The sequence below is a fragment of the Corvus moneduloides genome, chromosome Z (assembly GCF_009650955.1).
Source record: "Corvus moneduloides isolate bCorMon1 chromosome Z, bCorMon1.pri, whole genome shotgun sequence".
Classification (NCBI taxonomy): Eukaryota; Metazoa; Chordata; class Aves; order Passeriformes; family Corvidae; genus Corvus; species Corvus moneduloides.
Window position 1 is genome coordinate 57,101,910 of NC_045511.1, and position 20,178 is coordinate 57,122,087.

Sequence of the window (20,178 nt, forward strand, 5' to 3'; positions counted from 1 at the left end):
GATGTAAACTACTTTTTATTAGCTCTGTCTTTATGAAAACGTTTGTTCAAATCTCTTGGTTTTGAGATTTTAAATGCAAGGTGTGTGGGGTTTATCAACTGAAAAATACCAAAATTCTTTATCCTATTAGTTGTAATTAGGCATCACTTGCAACATTGTTTTCCGATATAATTAAGAGCAAATTGTGGTTTAATTTGTTGTTTGAATTGTGTTAGCATGCTACATAGAACAAGAATTTTGTCTGTTCTGCTGCATTAGGTACTATTTCTCTGTCCGGGCAGGGAAGATTTTGAAAAATTTCTTTACCACATAGGTGACTTTTCATCATTAGCATCCCAAGTTCGGATCAGGGTGATGTGGTAAATGATGAAACAGGAGAATATATCTCTTCTTTTTCCCAGTTGCTTTGGGTCATGTGAAAGAGGTTAACTTCTCCAGAGTAATTGGACTTCTTGGATGAAAAGCTTGTTTCTTTGGTTTATTTGTGTCTCAGTCTTTAAGTGTCTTTTGCAGCAAAGTTTGCAAATCACAGATTCTGCAACTGGACCACACATAATAAAAATAAATTAATGAAGTAACTTTCTCTCTTACTTATACAAAATTTGGTTCCTTTTTTCCCTTCCAAAACTGTGTTTGTGCAAAATCTGCAATATTTGCCGTTTTCAGTTTTGGAACTGGCAGTGAATTCTTTCAGCGGAAATTTGCAGTGTGCAATGGTTTGATGTTCTATGGGCTGGTACTAGCATTCTTTTCTCTTGAAGAGTTCCCAAGATGAAGGAAGCCTTTTCAAAACAGAACTGGGAGTCAAATGTTATCAAATGGCTTGAGATTGTTTGGGTTTTGATGCCTTCCAAATTTGCTTTTGCTAAGTTTTTGAAAGTGGATCTGACATCATCTCTAATTCACCAACATGGATTTGAATGGTCCTACTTGGTGAAGTTTTCTTAATTTGAGGTGGTGGTTGTGGATTCTTTTATCATCTCTGTGTTGACCCTGTGTCGCCATGGCTGACAGTTGGTGGCCTTCTACTTCCATACACATTTCTCAAGTCTGTTCCTGTTAATAGTTGGTCTCCTTTGCCTCAGCATTTCAGCGTGGAGATCAGAGTGACACCCTTCCTGCATCTGGGCAGTAACCGTCCCTTGTTGAATGTGGGAAAGGCCCTGTTTCAGCTACTAAGGTTTTTGCCATACTTAGAGATTTAGGTAAAATATAACATCTTAGACATTTACCCATCTCTGTCCTCTTCAGAATTTCCGTGCCATTTATTGTCTTTTAAATGAATGGTGCATTGATTGGAAAAACTTGTAGGTCAACTATGTGTAAACTAGTGATTTTTTTAATAGCACTTTTTGTAGTAAAAGTTGAAGATATCACTGAGGAGGTGTTTAAGAAAAGGAATGTTGATGTTACAATTTGCTCTGCTTAAGAAAAAAGACTGGTAATGATTGTTAGATAATAGCTATTTCAGATTCTGGAAAATTGCTGGGTTTGGGAGGGATATAATTATGCTTTATAAAGTTGTTTTATTCTGATGACTAATTGTAATGGTATAATTATTCTAGTGAACTTTTCCACCTTGCACGACTGTGTTTGCTTTATTTGATGATATCTTTAACAGTTGGTGTTTTGAGAACTGAAGGGCTTTAATGTGAATGACAAAGTGGTAGAGCTTTCTAATTATGTATAAATGCCTCATTTGCTGAAGAGAACTGAACTTTAGCTATTGTTCAGTTCAGCCAGGGTTGGAATTGGCACACAAGGGTGCCTTGCTTAGGAGTCAAAATGACAGATGTTTCAGTGAACATGTAACTGTATATAACTGTTGTGATACAGTTTTTTGAAAGCCATGCTCTAAATTGCTAATGATGGTATTGTTTTACTTGAGATTTTCTTTTTCTTTAGCTTACGGTGGTATCAACATCCCACTGAAGAAGAACTGCGGATTCTTGCAGGGAAGCAAAGAGGGAAGAGTAAAAAAGACAGGTAAATACTTGGTTTATGCTTTTCTTCTCCCCCCCCACCCCTTTTTGGTTTGTTTTTTTTTTTCAGCATGGTGTGGTTCATCTAATAACTTTTCCAGCCTACTTTTGTCATAGTGTGAGTTAAAAACTCCTAGTTGCATGTGACTGCCCTGCTTGCATTAACTGTCACAGTTCTTTAGCAAAACATGTTCTTTCAGTTTAACAGAGTTGGACATTCCCGAATTGTGCAAAACTGGGTAATTTCCACCCACAAAATGGTCTGTGAAATGCTAATTTGATGGCAAGGGTTTTTCTTAGTGAATGTATGCATTTAGATAAAAACTGAGGAAACAAATCTTAGGATTGTAGCTCTTCATCTTGAAGCAAGAAAAGAAAGATTTGATTATATTAGTTCAATATAGGATTACAATGAGCCGCCACTCTTTAACAGAGCTGTGAAAAAGGTAAATGGGCTCCTAGGATGTATTATGTGAAATGTTTCTAGTGGAGAGAGAGGGAAATAATAACCCTCTTGGACAAGACAACAATGTCGAACTTTATCTGGATTACTGTGCATGCGTCTGATCACTCGTGTTCAAGAAAAATTCATTTTGTGTGTGACCTGCTGAACAGAACTGCTAGGATTATCCAGGAAACACAGTCTTGTCTTACTCAAGGGGGCTAGAAGAGCTGGGCTTGTTGAATCCATAGAAAAGACAACTGAAAAGATGGAATAGCTGTCTATTAAGTTAAACTGGAAACAGATTTTTGGTGTTCAGGCATGAAGTTCTGAGCAGCCTTAGCAGAAGTACAGCTGTGTAAAGAACTGAGACATCTTGAGGTGGTAGAGCTGGCCATGTTGATGAAATATTTCTAAATTGACCATGTATAAAACAAAACAACCCCCTCTGCTTTTCTTTTTGGCAACACAGGAGATTTGCTGTAGCTCCTTTTTTTCTATCCCAGTATGAATTCTCTTACAAATCTTAAGATTTGAATTAATCTACACACTGCTCATATAATCTGTTAGTTGTAATTATAATTGATTGTAATTACAATTACAATGTAATTATGATTTTTCCTCCTATTTTTTAGATCTTAAGCAGCATGGTTAGCAATCTTACTTGCCTCATTTAGGTTAGAAAAGACCTCTGAGATCATCTAGTCCAACCTTTGATCACATGTCAATTAGAACATGGCCCTAAGGGCCGCATCCAGTCATTTCTTGAAGACCTCCAGGGATGGTGGCTCTACCACACACCACCCAAGAAGGGCAGCCTGTTCCAATTCCATGAAAAAATTCGTCTTGAAGTCCATCCTGAACCTCCCCTGGCACAGCTTGAAGCTATGTCCTTTTGTTCTGTCACTAGTTAACCTTGAGAAGAGACCATCCCCCACCTGGCTACAGCCTTCCTTCAGGTAGTGGTAGAGAACAAGAAGGTTCCCTGTTGTGAGGAAACAGACAACTCTTAGTTAAATTAAAAATTAAAATAATTTATTGAAAACAGAAAAATTGAATAATTACAAAAATTAGAAAAATATAAAAATTTGGGATCCTATGGCTCGGTAGGTGGTATGCCCCAGGAGTGCAGGGATCTGAGATCTTCTGGCTGAAACAGCACTGGACCTCAGATGATGAAAAAGGACTTGCAGTGCTGAGGTGACTCCTGGCTAATCCAGGAGTCTAAAAAGATTATTAAAGGCTCCTTAATAGGAGTAAGGGTTTTAATGCCCAGCACTGATTTCCACCCACAGGTAGCCTGCAGGGGTCTGACTCCTTGAGGCTTGGTCTCAGTGTTTTATAGTGCCTTTGCTCCGCCCCAGTCCGCCCACAGCCCGCCCCTCTGAAGTGATTGGTGCTTTCCCTTTATGAGATCATCTCAGTCCACCAATAGCTCGTCATTGTCAGAGGGGTGGTATCAGTTGAAATAAGGGTGGTAAAGTGCCCTCATTAAAATTCAGGTTGCCATGGAGCTTGCCTGCAGGTAAAGGCTGAAGAACTAAAAATAGCTGGTGGCTGTTAGAACTGGGGTTTTGGAGTTAGGCTTTGAATTAAGGTGCAAAGTAAAAAACACTTTTAAAAATATTAAAATACATGCAACACATCTTAAAACATTTGTAAAAGTATACAATAAACATGGGAAAGATAACTCTTGTGGTGTACAGGTGGTTTAAAGTTTGGGAAGGGAGCATAACTTGGGGATTTTTATTAAATGGGGATTTTTAACTGGGAATAATGCAACTCTTTTAATAAACTACTTTGAACAATTGAAAATATTGATAATGGAACTTGATTTTTGTACCTGGGCTGATGGGTTAATTTTAACATTCAATTTAAAAATACTTAACTCAGAATTAATTAATTAAAACACTTAATATGCAAAGACCAAACACAATTAGGGATTTCATGTATGACACCCGTGAGCCTCCTTTTCTCCGGGCTGAGCCTCCCCAGCTTCTTCAGCCTCTTCTTATCAAACTTGTACTCCAGACCCTTCCCCAGTTCCATGGCCCTTCTCTGGACTTGCTCAAGTACCTCAATGTCTTTCTGGTTGTGAAGGGGCCCAAAACTAAACACAGGATTTGAGGTGTGACCTCAGCAGTGCTGAGTAGAGGGTAGAGTCGCTGCCCTGGTCCTGCTGCCCACACTATGTCTGACACAAGCAAGGAGGTCCTTGGTCTTCTTGGCCCCTAGGCCCGTGCTGGCTCAAGTTCAGCCACTGTTAACCAGCACCCCCAGATCCTCTTCTGCTGGGCAGTTTTCAAGTGACTCTACCCCAGCCTGTAGCACTGCATGGGGTTGTTGTGACTCAAGTATAGGACCTAGCACTTGGTCTTTCTTGTTGAACCTCATGCCACTGGTGTCAGCCCATTAATCAATCCAGCCTGTCCAGATCCCTCTGCAGAGCCTTCTGCCCTCTGGGAGATCAACACTCCCATCCAGCTTAGTGTTTTCAAATTTACAGAGGGTGCCCTCCATCCCCTGGTCCACATGATCTATAAATGTTGGGAAAAAAGGTCCGTGGACTCCGGCGGGGGGAGGAATTGCAGTCCAAACCAATATGGTTGATAAAAGCAAGCTCTGTTTATTAGCAATCCAAAGGCACTTATATAGTATACCAGCTTGTTAACTCTTAAGTGGCTTAAAACTTATCAAAGCGCATTTCTACTTCTACATAATTGGACTTATATTGGCAAGCTTCTACAGTTATGTTATGATTAAAAGAATTCAGAGTTCACCCTCTTCCCTCCGGGTCTTATCTCCACAGCTGCATCGCTTCAAAACTCCCTTTTTGTTTCCCAGCCTGTTTCTCACACAGGGATTTTTCTCATGCAGAGTTTTTCTCACACAGGCCTTTTGCTTGCAGGCTCTTGCTTGTACAGTTCTTTTATTGATCCCATAATTCTATCAATGATCCATACCCCTGATCCTTTAATAATTTTGCAACGAATTCCCCCTTTTTCTTTTTGTACAAGCAATACTTGATGGGTCACAGATGTAGTGACTTTGTGTGTTATCTTCCGCAAGCACTGGCGTAGGCAAGGTAAACACACTATTATTAATAATATTCCTAGTCCTACAGTAATCAAATGCCACACAAATAAAACTAGCCATGATTTTAAACGTAGAAACTTTAACCATCTTTCTAAGCTGAAACCATCTTCTTTCTGTAATTGTGTGGTTAATTGATGTAACTTACTTATCTGCTTGTGAATTAGGACAAGGTAGTTAGATTTATACGGCACATACCTTGGAACTTTCCACAGCTATGGCTGTGAGCTAATAGAAAATCAATGGCTACTTAATTTTATAATACTGTATGTCTAACACTAGTAACATTTACACTTAACTCATTAAGCATTTGCAAGGTTATATTAAACTTATCCCTCTCCCAGCAAGCAAGTTTATGCAAAATTGCGAAGTTATATTAAACTTATTCCTCTCCCAGAAAGCAAGTTTATGCAAAATAGCGTGAGCCCTGGCTGCTAAAGTACCAGGTAAAAACATAAATGCTAGTTAAATTGACTGTTTTCACTTGCTCTAAATGGGCAGACAGCTGATTGAAAATGTCTGCTAATGCTCTTGTTTCAAGACAGTTAAAAAACAATTTTTTACTTTACTTCTGTGTTTTGCTGTTATATCCAAAAATTTATGCAACTCTCCTTTTTAGTTTTGTCTTTGGAGAGGGTTCCCCAACACCCACCACAAGTCACTAGCAACCACCTAGGGCAGCTGTTACATTCACCCCAGAGTCTTGCTATTTCTCCTGCTACGGAGAGTGGTGGATCTGGCAAGTCCTCAGCTCCTTCACTCAGTCTGTAGCCTCTCCCAAGGCTCCTCGGGACAGGTCTCAGAGTTCCAGCTGTTATGGTAGTGGCGTCACTTTTCTCAGGAGCTGATGCTGACTGCTCCTTCTTGTTTTGGGGTCCTGTAGTACAGCACCACTTGCTGGGCACCTCTCTGGTTAGTGATGCAGCCATGACTTGTCCCTGTTGTTGCAGGACATTCTGCAGCATTGCAGGCCTGATGCGATCATTCGGACACAGGACATCTGCTGTAAAGATAAACTGCAAAATGCTTCGTGTAGATAAGTCAGCAAGCTTTTTGATTACTTCTTGTATCATTTGTTGATGTTTCTCCCTCTTTTGGGGCTGACCCCCAGCAGCCCCAGCTGGCTTTGGCTTTGCAGGCGATGAAACCACAGAAGCTACGTAGCTGCCAGACGTTCCGCTGTTCGGCGGGGGAGGTTGCTCTCTGCCGCTTTTGGCTGGGTTTTAGGACCTCTGGGCTGCTCTGCCGCTTTTGGCTGGGCACCCGGACTGCCTGTGTCTCCTTGGCCCGCCTACGCCCCGCCCCCTGGGTCCGGTGGCTCTGCTTCTGTGTTCATGGCCATTTCTCTCTCAGCCGTCAGAGGGGTAACATCCGGCTCTGCCGAGTTTAGCAGCTCCTGCAGTGAGCGGACAGGTGCTGCTGTGTTTTTAACTGGTTTTCTCGCGGCCAGCCTGAAGGACCGTGCTACCCTGGGCTCCACTCTGGTCTCTGCCCGCCGCTCCGTAAGACCCCCCGTCTGTTTCTTTCCCGGAGCTGCTGCAGCCAGCGCTGCCACTCTCTAAAGTCTCTATGGCGGCTGCGGCCACTATCTTTTCTGTTTTTATTTCTGCGAGAGTGCCAGTTACTGCTCTCCAGGTGAATTTGAGAGCTTTTGTTTCTTTAGCTTTCTTTTTAAACAGTCTTGGATCAGCTAGTTCCTTATAAAGGTGTACTTCTTTAAGTCCCCGCTTTTCTAAAAAGCGTAAACCAAGGGCCACCTCTATTTCCATATCTGTGTCCTACCTCACTGTGTCCCACCACAATAACTGCGTCTAACCGCAAAATCCGCGTCTTACCGCTGTTCCTGCTGTCAGGGTCGTGCGGCCTTCCAGGTTTGGCCCTTGTCAGCTGATTCGGCGGACCCCTCATGTCAGGTCAGTCCAGGCACGGATCAGACACTTGCCTGCAGGTGTTGATCTTTTGCCCCCCGATCACCGCTTTATCGGTGCCACGTCAGCTCCCACCATAGTCAAGCAAACAAAATCCCAGTCCCAGTCCGAGTCCCTGTTCGGGCGCCAAATGTTGGAAAGAAAAGGGTCTGTGGAATCCGGCGGGGGGAGGAATTGCAGTCCAAACCAATATGGTTGATAAAAGCAAGCTCTGTTTATTAGCAATCCAGAGGCACTTATATAGTATACCAGCTTGTTAACTCTTAAGTGGCTTAAAACTTATCAAAGCGCATTTCTACTTCTACATAATTGGACTTACATTGGCAAGCTTCTACAGTTATGTTATGATTAAAAGAATTCAGAGTTCACCCTCTTCCCTCCGGGTCTTATCTCCACAGCTGCATCGCTTCAAAACTCCCTTTTTGTTTCCCAGGCCTGTTTCTCACACAGGGATTTTTCTCATGCAGAGTTTTTCTCACACAGGCCTTTTGCTTGCAGGCTCTTGCTTGTACAGTTCTTTTATTGATCCTATAATTCTATCAATGATCCATGCCCATGATCCTTTAATAATTTTGCAACATATAAAGACCTTGAACAGGATGGGGCCCAATACTGAGTCTTGTGGAGCACTCTTAGTGACCAGCTGCCAACTGGATGCAGTATCATTCACCACGATTCTCTGGGTTAAGTTGTTCCTTGTAAAGTAGTGATTTTTTTTTTTTTTTTTGCAACATTCCTTGAAACTAAGAATCTTGTTTTATCTTAACAGTTTTCTGTGACAAAAATCAGACAAAAATTGTGCATAAGATTACAATTTATAATTATTCATTTAACCAGTGGTGTTTATTCATACATAAAATAACTTCAATTATGTAATTATAAGTTTAAGTCCACCTGTAGGAGCTTTAAACTGGAAAACACAACTGCACTGCCAAATAATAATAGTACTTTAACAATTGTACTCTTACTGCCTTTCCTCAGCCTTGCCAGTCTTTTGCAATAGTAGTAGTAGGTGATTGTACCAGGATGAATGTTAATCACAGGGCAATATAAAACTTCGAAGAAACTAAAACGGTAATGTGGAGGCTTAAATAACGTTTGCTTTGCTTTGCTTGTTTAACAGCTGAATGAATAATAAATTTTTTTTTTTAATGCTCTGTGTCCTTGAAAGAAGCTACTCTTGCTCAAGAAGAACCGTAGTGAACTGGGAATTGTTCCTGTTGAGTTGGTTTGGATTTATTGATTTAGGTTGCACAGAATGGAATGTACATATTGTGAGTCATCTCAACAAGGAGATGTGAAAGAGACTGTGTAGGAGAAATAGAGGCATCTGTTTAGTACTCCCCATGTCTTTCCAAGATAAAGAATCTGCTTCGTCAAGCCCATAGTCTTTCAAAGTGTAATACCTGCTCCTTAAATACACTGTCAGTCTGAACTAATTTAGAGATAAATGATTAAAGGAGATACAAGGAGCTTGCTTGAAAATTAGCCTTAGAAACAGCTGTAGTGTGAAATTTTAGTTAATTTTATTCAGTGCATATTGCACTTCAGTATCTTATGCTGTAGGGTTTAATAGCACATGAATATTAGGCAGGTTTTCTGCTTCAGAATAGTTTGTATTGTAGGAAATTGTTAGGCTAATGAAAAGGTCCACAGCTACTTTGAATTACTTTGAATTAAAGCATTCAATGATGCTGGATATATTCTGTCTGTGCCTCTTGGATTGTGGAGCCTCTGGGATAATTAAAGTGTAGGAACACCAAGTTTTGTTGATCTGAAATGACTTCTGTTGTCAAAATGTGCATCTCACTCAAGATGACAGTACTCCTGGATACAGGCAATAGGAGAATAATCAGGAGTACAGCTAAGGGCAGGGAAGTACACAGGAGCTTGCAGGTAGTCTAGTCCTTGGGCAGTGTTTGGAATTTCTTGTGTAGATTTGCTCAACTGAATTTTTTGAGTAATGCTTAAGATTCCTATCTTCAGTTTGTCCATTAAAATTCTTGTGTTTCAGGTTATTCTAAGCATTAATATAATCTGAAAAATTTTATTAATGTTTTCTGCTTGTATTTTCGTCTCACATATGAGCTAAAATGAAAAAATTCCTGAAAACGAAGTTCATGATTGATTGGATTTCTTTTTAATTATTATACCCAAATAATTTGTTTTTCTATGGAAAATCCACCTCCCCTTTTCTAATTTCAGAGGTGGTATTCTAAAATGTGGCAGTCTATTGTTTCCTTCTAGCCTTTCAGAGGTTTTAAGTTTTAGGTTTGATTTTTTAATCTAACAGAACACCATTCAATCTTTTTAATTTTTTTTTTTTTAAGAGCGTGCTGGGTTTTTTATTGAAGTCTACTAGTGTGACTTAATTTCAGGGAAGCAAAGATCATGATACTGGTATAGTTTGAGAGCTCCAGATGAAAAACGCCTTTTGCTCTAAATACATGCCTTTTTAGATTAGAAAGATAACTTTAATTGCCTTTGCTTGATGGCTAGTTGGCTGGACCTTTCAAGGATCTGGGTTAGTTCAGCTCATGTGATGTACTTGCTTGTTGTGACGAGAAGGACTAATGCAAGATTTCTTTTCTTTTCTTGACCTTGGGAACACCCTGTAGCTCTGAATAGAAAAAATCAGTGGGCTGAAATAAATACTGTCCCCTGGATCTTGACTCAACAGATGCTCAGATTAAAGCATCTGGAACCCATTTAAACCCATACCACAATAGGATGTCAGAGTCTGTCAGGTTATAGCTGGAAGCCATTAACATACCTGATTGTTTTCCAAGATTTGAACTCGAAGCACTACTTTTAGCTAGAGACATAAAAATATTCGTATTTGGAAAAAAAAAAGCAGTCTGCATTTTTCTTGAATGTGAAATGTCATTATATATTGAAAAATTCTATTTTGTTTCATCCATGCTTGTGCTACCTATTTATTTATTTATTTATTTTACAGAAAATATAATGGTCATATTGAAAACAAACCCTTAACCATTCCAAAAGATATTGATCTTCATCTGGAAACAAAATCTGTAACAGAAAGGGACACTATTGGTAAGAGGATGCAAAGAGTAATATATTATTTCCAATATATCCTGAGTCTATGAAGTGTTTATTTGTGATGAATGCTAAAATATCTTTTTTGTAGACAGTGAATGAATAGAAGCAAAACTGGTTGTAAATCAGAAAGCAGGCAGTAGGGCTTAAGTCTCCTTTCGTGTTCCATGGGTGACATTTTAATAGCAGTGTTGTGGAAGGGGATAAGTAGGTGAAATCCAGCATAAACCACAACTATTGTATCAGGCTCCCATAGCAATATGAGATGACACCAGAAGAATCACATCATAATCTATTCAAAATAGAGTTTTTAGCTTTGTACAAGAAAGTAACAATTCTCAGACATCAAGCCATATACTTTATGATCATCTAAAATAGGAAATGTGCTTCAGCATTGGAACCTAAGACCTTTCAACCACACATCTGAAGCATTCAGGTAAAATGCTTAAAAATGGCAAGTGACAGTACAGAAATATACAGCATGAAGTGTTTTAGAAGGTACTGGATTTTTTTAGATGGTAATTTTTGATTACTTCATCATCATCAGTCATTCTGTTACAGAAAATTCATACATGGGTATGTATGTGATACGTATTTTTTTCCTACCTATGTTTTCATATTTGTGTGTTCTCTGGATAAGTATAGAAAGAAAGGATGCATATTCCTATGCAGGAGACTTCTTGGCTTAAATTGTGGGTGATAGTGTTTGTGTAACAGAAATGATGTTTTTGAAGCTGGCGCATAAATAGAGCATTCACAAGTTTCAACTAATGTTACTTTCATTAAACTCTAGCATTTAATTGTCAACCTGAGTGATACAGGATAGGGTTTACTGTGTTTAAAATGTAATATATACAGTTTTTTGGGGAATCTAACCAGATTGTTATTTCAAAATAAGTGTAGGACTTGGAAATACCTAAGGTTGCCAAATTTAATATCTTTGCTAGCAGGTAGCTTGTAGTCAAGTCAAACATTCAGTAATGTTTTCTCACTTTCAAACTGTGTAAATGTAGGGAAGGTGTTTGGGAGGGACCATTTGTGTTGTCACAAATTGTTCTTTGCAGTTTCCAACACCTGTGGAAACTCTCTCCATAACATCCAGCCTGTATGCAACACAGTATAATCCACAGAATTTTTACAGTGAAGTTTACACAATGATTATTGCTTTATAGAATGTATTAACAAAATCTCGAAGAGCAAACCATCAGTATTTTAGATGGTGGGTTTTTTAAAATAAAAAGAAGTGTTTATTTGTAATATAATAAATGATAGCCAGTGAGCTTTTAGTCTTTAACTAGAGGTCAAAAAACCTCTCTTACCTGGATTTGCAGATGGACTCAACTGGAAAACTGTTTACTCTCTGTGTTGTGAAATCTAAATTAAGTATGCTTTTTGGATTTAGGATGTTATAAAAACTGAGGTGATAGAATAGTAAAACCTTGTAGCCTTATAAATTTGAGTAGAAATCACATATTGGATGACAGAAGTGAAGAATGAAGTTCACGTTGTTGAGTGACTTTTTCACATTTGTTGAGTTTTATGTGGTTGATCTGGGTCTACCTAAACTTAACTTCAATACACTTAATACACAATTCAAAACCTCTTTTAATTGCTACTCCATTCTATATACATCAGTAACTGCCTTAAAACATACCTTTAACATTCACAAACTTTATATTTTTCAGCATTGCATTACTTTCCAGAATATCAGTGGTTGGTGGATTTCACTGTTGCAGCTACAGTTGTGTATGTGGTGACAGAAGCCTATTACAGCATTATGAAGCCCTCACAAGAAATGAATATCAGCATAGTGTGGTGTCTGCTTGTCTTGGCTTTTGCAGTGTATCCTTTTCTGTTTTCTTGAATCCCTCTGCGTGTTTTAAAATAGTTTACATCATTCTGCAATTCATATAAATCTGTGTGCCACTGATGGACAGGATACAGAAATATTTAGCATTTGGTAAAAGGATCCTGTAAGCTAGTGCCATTGTTGGATAATGTATATGCTGTACATGGTCTTTGTAAATGCTGGTGTCATTAGCTTGTTAACGTCAATACCAGACCATTTAGGAGAAAAATACATATATGCAAATACAGTTAGTGCTCATCTGTAGTATGTAGTGGTTCTAAACTAACTTGATTTTGCTCAGTTTGGCAGTCAGAAATAGTTATGTGTACAGAAAGTCCAGACGTTTGGAAATTTATTGCACGTTTTTTGTTTTCAGTATGTTTAATCTCATAGTTCCTGAACAGAATAGTACAGTGATGTGTATACTAGTTTATTGCAAAAATATGTGCATGAATTCAGGGCATTCTTACAGAAAATAAGTTATGTAGACAGTTGTAAGAACAGCTCTGTGAAGAGCTAAACTCACCTCTCAAACTGAAGGAAATGGAAGTGGAGTATTTAGGAAACAGGCAATATCAAAGCATAAAACGTTTGTTTTGTTATGAAGAAGGCAGTTAATTTTTTTTTTTTTACAAAGAAGGCAGTGTCAGACATAGATGCTTGCATGGTAGTTAACTGTTTTCCTCAAACCAATCCAGACACACATTTTAGGGAGGAAAGTTGCATTTTAAAGATATGATAGGGGATAAAGCAGTGGAATTGAACAAAGGCTTGTAAGAGTGCAGATTATGGAAAGGTGAACTGGAAAGTGATTTGCTACAGCTCCTCTGCTCCTTCAGCAGCTGAGAACAGATGAAGTGCTAAATTACAGTTGATAAACCTCTTGAACATTCAAAATTATTTCCTCTGTATAAATGCTAGTTCTTTGTTAGAGATTCTTAATGTGCTGTGCTTTGTTCAGTTGGTTTGTAATACTAGCAGTAGCTGGTGGTGTTACGTAAAACCTTGAACTCTAATGTTTGGTTACATTTGACTAAGAGTTCTGAGTATGCTTACTGCTTGTCTGTCTTTGATAGTTATTAAAATGTGTGCTGCCTTTATGGTATGGACAGGAATTACTTTCTAAGTAGACTGAAGTATAAATGATAGAATTTTTCCATAATTTTTGCTTGCAATGTATAAAAACTTGCTAGAAGAGAGAGTCAACTCCCATTTGGAAAAAAGTCTGTCAGTAGCTTGCTGCCAGATCAGGTATTTCTCCTTTGACATGTCAGTGAACAGATCCATGGTCCAGAAGGTGGATTTTGTAGTCTTCCGTGACAAGAAAATCGGTGTCTGGCTCTTGCACACCTTTTAATTGTATTATAGCTGTAGTATAGGTAATGTATAGTTGTTACTGCACATCTTTTGTTTTACTTTTTGTGTGAAGTCAGGAATTTTAGTTTAATCTTTGCAGAAGGAAGAAGACGCAGCTACTGCTTCAAAAATCAGAAGTGATAGCCAACACCTTTCACTCCTGTTTTGAGGATGAGGGGGAGTTTAATAGAACTAATGGAAAAACAAGCTTATAATACTAAAGCCACAATGTACTCTTAGGTTTATTGCTGACAATGCCCTGTTTGCTTCATCTCTCCTATCTCAGGAGTAGTCAATTTAAATAACACAACAGTAATTACAATTCTAGGTGAAACAGAGTTGAGAATTATATATTGTAGGAATATCCACTGCAGTAATATTTTCTTACCATGGTTTTGAACACTGTCCTGTCATTGCTTTCATTTGGTCATCAGTTCAGGGCAAAACTTCAAAAAAGGGTTAAGTTGCCTGTCAGTGCAAGATTTTTGTCTCAGTAGTGTGAATGTGCAAGTAGCTGTTAGAGTCTGTGCTTAGTACCTGTATGAGGAGTTAGTGGCCACGTAGAAGGATGCAGTAACAAGAAGCACAGTTTAAACTTTATATTAGCCTAAACATCTCCATAAATATATTAACATAACTTATTCCAGGCATTACAGCTTTTCAGGTGAAGGAGGTAGAATACAGAGGTATTGATAACAATTCTAGTGGTCACTGGAACCTAGTCAGAGGAGATTTCAGAAGAAGTTCATTCATATGTTGTGACATCAGACCTTTGGGATGCAGAGAATACTTAAAACTTACTCAACTAATCACTAACTCAGTATGTCAAGACCAGAAGTGATTCTATGATAATGGATGATTCAGAAAAATCTGGTTGCCTCAATATTTTCAACAGAAAGCAGTCAATATGATATGTCAAAGTTAAATATAGAACAATTTTGAGTTTTGCTGACAAGTGCTTCCTCTGTTGCATGCCTGTGTGTTAAGAGGTGATAAGTTGTACTAAGGATACAAAGCAAGTTTGCAGATGGTAGAAAACTGGGAGGAGCTGTTGACTCCCTTGAAGTCAAGGTGGCCCTGCAGAGAAACCTTGGCAAATTAGGGATGTGGGCAATCACCAACGATATGAAGTTCAACAAGGGAAAGTGCTGGATTCTGCACCTGGGATGGGGCAGCCCTGAATGTATGGGCAGACTAGGGAGCAGGAGTCTGGAAAGCAGTGCCATGGAAAAGAACCTGGAGCTGCTGGTTGACAGAAAGTTGAATGTGAGTCAGCCAGGAGGAGCCAGCATCGCCAGCCAGGCAAGGGATGGTATGGTATTGTCCTAAGAAAGACATTCAGGTGTTAGAGAGCATCTAAAGGAGGCCACAAGGATGGTGAAGGTTCTGGAGGGGAAGCCATATGAGGAGTGACTGAGGTTGGTTGGTCTGGTCAGCCTGGAGGAGACTGAGGGGAGACCCCATCACAATCTGCAACTTCCTCCTGAGGGGAACAGGAGGGCAGACACTGATCTCTTCTCTGTGGTGGCCAGCGACAGGACTCAAGTAAATGGCCTGAAGTTTTGTCAGGGGAGGTTTTGGCTGGATATCAGGAAAAGGTTCTTCACCCAGAGGGTGGCTGGGCACTGGAACAGGCCTCCAGGGAAGTGCTCACAGCACCAAGACGCACCAAGACTGACGGAGTTCAAGAAGCATTTGAACAGTGGTGCTAGGCACATGGTGTGATTCTTGGGGATGGTGCTGTGCAGGACCAGGAGTTGGATGATCCTATGGATCCTGTCCAGCTCAGAATATTCTGTGCTTCTGTGAATTCACAGTTTTTATGTGTTTTAGTAGGAACAGAAGATGGATCTTCTTCACTTCAACCATATGAACTATAAAATTAAAGAAATCCAAAATCGCAGCAGTTCAAAAAATAAAATTATTTTCATAAAAGGGTATAAATTCTCTATTATTATACCATAAATTCTCCAGTGCCTGCAGCTATATACAGCTATATATACAATTTTATAATGCCTCTTGTGGCCAAAAAAAACTGAATGAAAGGAGGGCTGGTGTGGGCAATCTATTATCGTAGCACTGAATACTCCGAAATTATTCCTTCAGTAGATCCTGAGTATTAGGTCATGCAGTGGAAAGAAGTGATATGAAGCAAGCCATAATGCTTCAATTTTCTCCAACCCAAAAATAGAAGCAGTAGTGATTGTTTAACTAACAGAGGGTTTCAGTCATGTGTAGTTTGCATAATCATTAAGTATTTATTGAGTTCTGAATCTGCACTATAATTGGAATTTATTGTTAGTATGGTTTCTTGCTCCTCACTGAATTTTCCAAGTCCTTCAGGCACAATCTATAGTTGAAGTAATGAAGTATCTAGGGTGTTATAAATCTGATTATAGTTTAGGACTGTTGATCACAAACTGTTATTAAGTCCTCTGTATAACTTTAGGGTGTTTTCCATTTGTAATTAATGTTCCTAGCTGTAAAAAGAGCTTTAGTTTAAGCATGTGTTTTTAGAGAAACAAGGCTTTCCAGAGCACAGTCTATATGATCTATTACGTACTTCTCTTTGGGATGACGTAAGTCTTCCTTTCAATGTAACAGTTCTTTCTGTAGATTGTGAAGGGATCTGAAGGTGATTACTATGAGATTGGAATTACTAGATGCTGTCCTTAGACCACATTGTGCATATTAGAATCTCTCTGCATATACAGGAAATTCAGCAATGTGTATGTTAAATGTGTGCTGCTCACTGAAGTGGGTATATGATATTATATTATCAGTTATGATACTGCATAATCATAGTTTCTTGAGAGACTGATAATTGTTCAAATGTTTTATTGAACAGATAGCCAAAAAAATTTTTTTTTAAAAAAAATGCAATAACATAGTTGTATTTGCCCATGGGCAAATACAACTATGTTATTGTGTAGTGGGTGATAAAAGTGTTACAGATTACACTTAAAATCTTGGTTTTCATTTTTTTCTTGTTTTTTTTTTAATCACATAATGCCTGGAGTGATCTCCAAATACTTCATTTAAATCTGGACTTTATATTGCCTACCATTTAAATTATAGTGAGCTGCAGTTCATAGTAATAAGAGTTGATAGTGTATCATGAAAACTTTATCCTAATCTGTTTCACTTTAGAATTAATTTAGAAATGTGTAAAAAAATAATACTCAATAAATATTTTTAACACACCCTGATAACAGGGCAGGTAATGTCTTAAATGTTTGTCTTTGTGGCAGTGGGACTAGATAAAAGGATTTGATATATCATACCAGATCTTAGATGGGTTTTAAGTCTGACTCTTGTTTTTCCAAGGTGAACACAGGATAGATTTTTCCTTCCTAGATAGGCCTCAATGTGCTGTTGTCTTAAGTCTCTTTGATAGGTAAAAGTCTCAAATGTGTGCATAGTTGAAGTGCTTGAGGACATGGCTTAGTGCTGAACTTGTTGGTGTTGAGTTCATGGCTGGGCTTGATATTAAAGGTCTTTTTCAAACAATGTTACTCTATCTGAAAGGAGAGAAATATAAGTTCCGTCTTTTCATGTGTCTTCTTTCTTATTATAAGTAAGCCTAGATCAAAATTCTACTCCAGAGTATTCCTGGCTACCCATTATGTGATTATTATGCTTTAATGTGTTTTGTAATTTAACCTGAAATTGGCTGAACACATATTATCTTCAAAAGAAATAAATGCATACAATAGAACAGCCCTAGTGTAGATAACTGAAATACAAGTTTATCATTCTTGGTTACAGTTATTTTACAAACTAGATTTTCCTTGACGTTTTTCATGTGTAGTAAGGTACTGTTTTCATTGACTACCCATTATTTCAAAGTTGAGGACGGAGGTGAAAGATCAGTCTGTGTCACCTTTGGTTTTTTCTTCTTTGTGAAAGCAATGGCAATACTCATTGTGACAGAAAACTATCTAGAGTTTGGATTGGAATCAGGTAACTCCTTTCTTCAGTGTTTGAAATGGCTGTAGTGATTGTATGATCTGAAAGAAAATTATTTCCAGTGTTTTTGATAAAATCTGTGTTTAAATGAATTATGTAAGTCGTAAGAAATTCTAAGAAAATTTGCTTTGGAATTAGGATTCTAAATAATATCCTGTATAATTTCCTGGCTTTCTCTTAAGTAGTGTAGTCTTTGCCTAGGTTGTTTGTTTTGTTAATTGTATTTACCTTCCAGTTATAGATTAGCCTTTCTTGACTTTCATAGTAAAGTGTAGCTCCCTTACCAGAAAAGAATTTTAAAAGTTAGCTTTTTTCATCTTCCTGAAGGGTCCAAATATTACAAATGTTGTTAATCAAGTTTTATTGTATTGTAGCTAACTAATTAGCACATGAAAGAGCTCTGCTAGACATAGGAAAAATTTTTTAAAAGATGACCTGTTGCTCAGCATTTTATTTCACAAAAGGGATTCTTCATTTGTACTGTAATAAAATAAATATATGTGTCTCTGCAGGATTCTCGAATTTCTCAGAAAGTGCTATGCAGTTTCTTGAAAAACAAGGTTTGGAATCCCAGTAAGTTTCTGGAAATACACTTGTCTCTTTATATCTGAATTTATAACTGAACCATTTGGATTTTCTTAGCAAGCATTTGTGTTGAATGTTTTGCTTTTGTACAGGGTTATAATCCCTACAATAGTTTAAAGAGATTAATGATAACAATCTGAAAGTACCAACAAGTAACTGAAGTTGCATTAGTGTTTTCATTTTAATATGGATATATTTTCTGACATTTTGATTGTAGTTCGTAAAATATAGTTCAAAAGTGTAAACACTTTTTTCACAGTATTTCCCTTCAGCAAGGATTATTTAAAATAGATAAATATTTTTTTGTCATTCCTATGGCATGCAAGAGGATGAGTGTGCAAAACCTACAAGATAAAATTCGTGTTAAAATTGGCATTAGGAGTAAATTGTGTTGTTCAGTCTTGTTTTCAGGTTGTAACTGTGTTCCTATCATGCAAAAACATCTGCTTGCTACAGGACATCTAAGTTTTTTATGGACTGCTGAAGGAGCATGCCATAGCTTGCGATGTTACATAAATACACAAATACTGTCACAGGCAGCCTTTGTATATTGCAAAATGGATTTCTGTTACAGTTCCTTATACGTGTGTGCTAAAATTTTGGGAGTATTTCATCACTGGAAGCACAACATTGAATTTCTTGCTTGATAGGTCTCAAGTATCATGCAGAAGCCATGGCATATCTTTATTTTTGAGGAACAGAAATTTCCTCAAACTAGATTAGTGTAATTTATGAATAAACTCATGGGAAACTGGTAACTGAATCCCATGTATTTCTTAGCCTTTCTTTAACCTGCTTTCCTAAGCTATTGCAAGTTCACTAACTTCTGTATTCATTTTCATGATAAGTGTTTGTTTAGTTTTAAACTATTGGAGTGCTTTACCTGTTTTTAGCAGCAACTGAGTTAATGATGGTGTCTCTTGATAGTTTAGGTGACATAGGTTAAGAAAGAATCTGAAACTCATTTTGGATCACTAGATTTGGTTTTGTTCCTCTTTAACCTCTTAGTTATATTTCACTGTAACTATGATGTTTTAGTTGTTTGTTTGAGGGGTTTGGTTTGGTTTTTTCTTTTGTTATGCAGTGTTTGTTACTTATGTAATTAATTCTGTGATTTGGTTGATCCTGGATATTTTTCCTGTAATTTTTTTTATATCCAGTAGTAATCACTTGGAAGAGACATGTTAATGGCCACACATACATTTCAGATAAATCTGTGAAAAGATGCAGTAATACAGTTTGATAGAGCTTTTTAATGGATGATGGTAGAATAAAATACCCGTTTTATCTTTGAGCAGGTAAACTTATGAGGCATGTGTTCCTCTTGAAAACACAATCCTTAAATTTATTCTATTTTAGTTATTTCTGTTATATAATTTGTTGTTAATTACAATATAAAATTATTCTTTTTTTTCTTCTTCTCTACTAACAAATTAACATCTCACAGGCAGTAAATCAGGTTTTCTGTTTTTCTAGGAAATAAATAGGTGACTTGGTTGGGTTTTGAAAGTATCCTTAAAAATTTTAATTTCTGATTGGTTTGAGTAATGTTAGTATTCCAGAGGAAGCCTATAGAATACTGTTGGCTTTTTTAATTAAATGTTAGATACTGTTGGGTTGAAAGTAGTCTCTGATACTCCCCACTCCCCCAACTTCCTCCCCAAGAAAATGCTTATTTCCTTTCTTTTCTTTTAGGGGTCCTGTGTCTAAACTAACCTTCAAATTGTTCCTGGCTGTTCTGTGTTCACTTATTGGTGCTTTTTTGACATTCCCTGGCTTGCGACTGGCTCAAATGCATCTGGATGCTCTGAATTTAGCAACAGAAAAAATAACACAGTAAGAGAAAATATATGCAAATAGGTATATGCGACTCAGTCTTAAATCTTTTATGTCTAAAAATAAACAAAGCAAACT

The 20,178-nt window shown here is 37.8% G+C and overlaps 1 protein-coding gene across 8 annotated transcripts in view; it reads left to right on the plus strand.

The window, feature by feature from the left end:
- The window catches only part of TMEM161B (transmembrane protein 161B), a 180,016-nt gene that overhangs the window by 144,179 nt on the left and 15,659 nt on the right, over nucleotides 1-20,178 (plus strand). For 6 of the 8 annotated variants that reach the window (XM_032096223.1, XM_032096219.1, XM_032096224.1 and 3 more), the window contains 7 exons: nucleotides 1,906-1,986; nucleotides 6,468-6,557; nucleotides 10,405-10,502; nucleotides 12,191-12,347; nucleotides 17,522-17,673; nucleotides 18,192-18,252; nucleotides 19,960-20,100. In XM_032096223.1, the coding sequence (XP_031952114.1) occupies nucleotides 1,906-1,986; nucleotides 6,468-6,557; nucleotides 10,405-10,502; nucleotides 12,191-12,347; nucleotides 17,522-17,673; nucleotides 18,192-18,252; nucleotides 19,960-20,100 (780 nt within the window). The remainder of the gene's footprint in view (nucleotides 1-1,905; nucleotides 1,987-6,467; nucleotides 6,558-10,404; nucleotides 10,503-12,190; nucleotides 12,348-17,521; nucleotides 17,674-18,191; nucleotides 18,253-19,959; nucleotides 20,101-20,178) is intronic. The other 2 variants (XM_032096218.1, XM_032096217.1) reach the window with 2 other exon arrangements.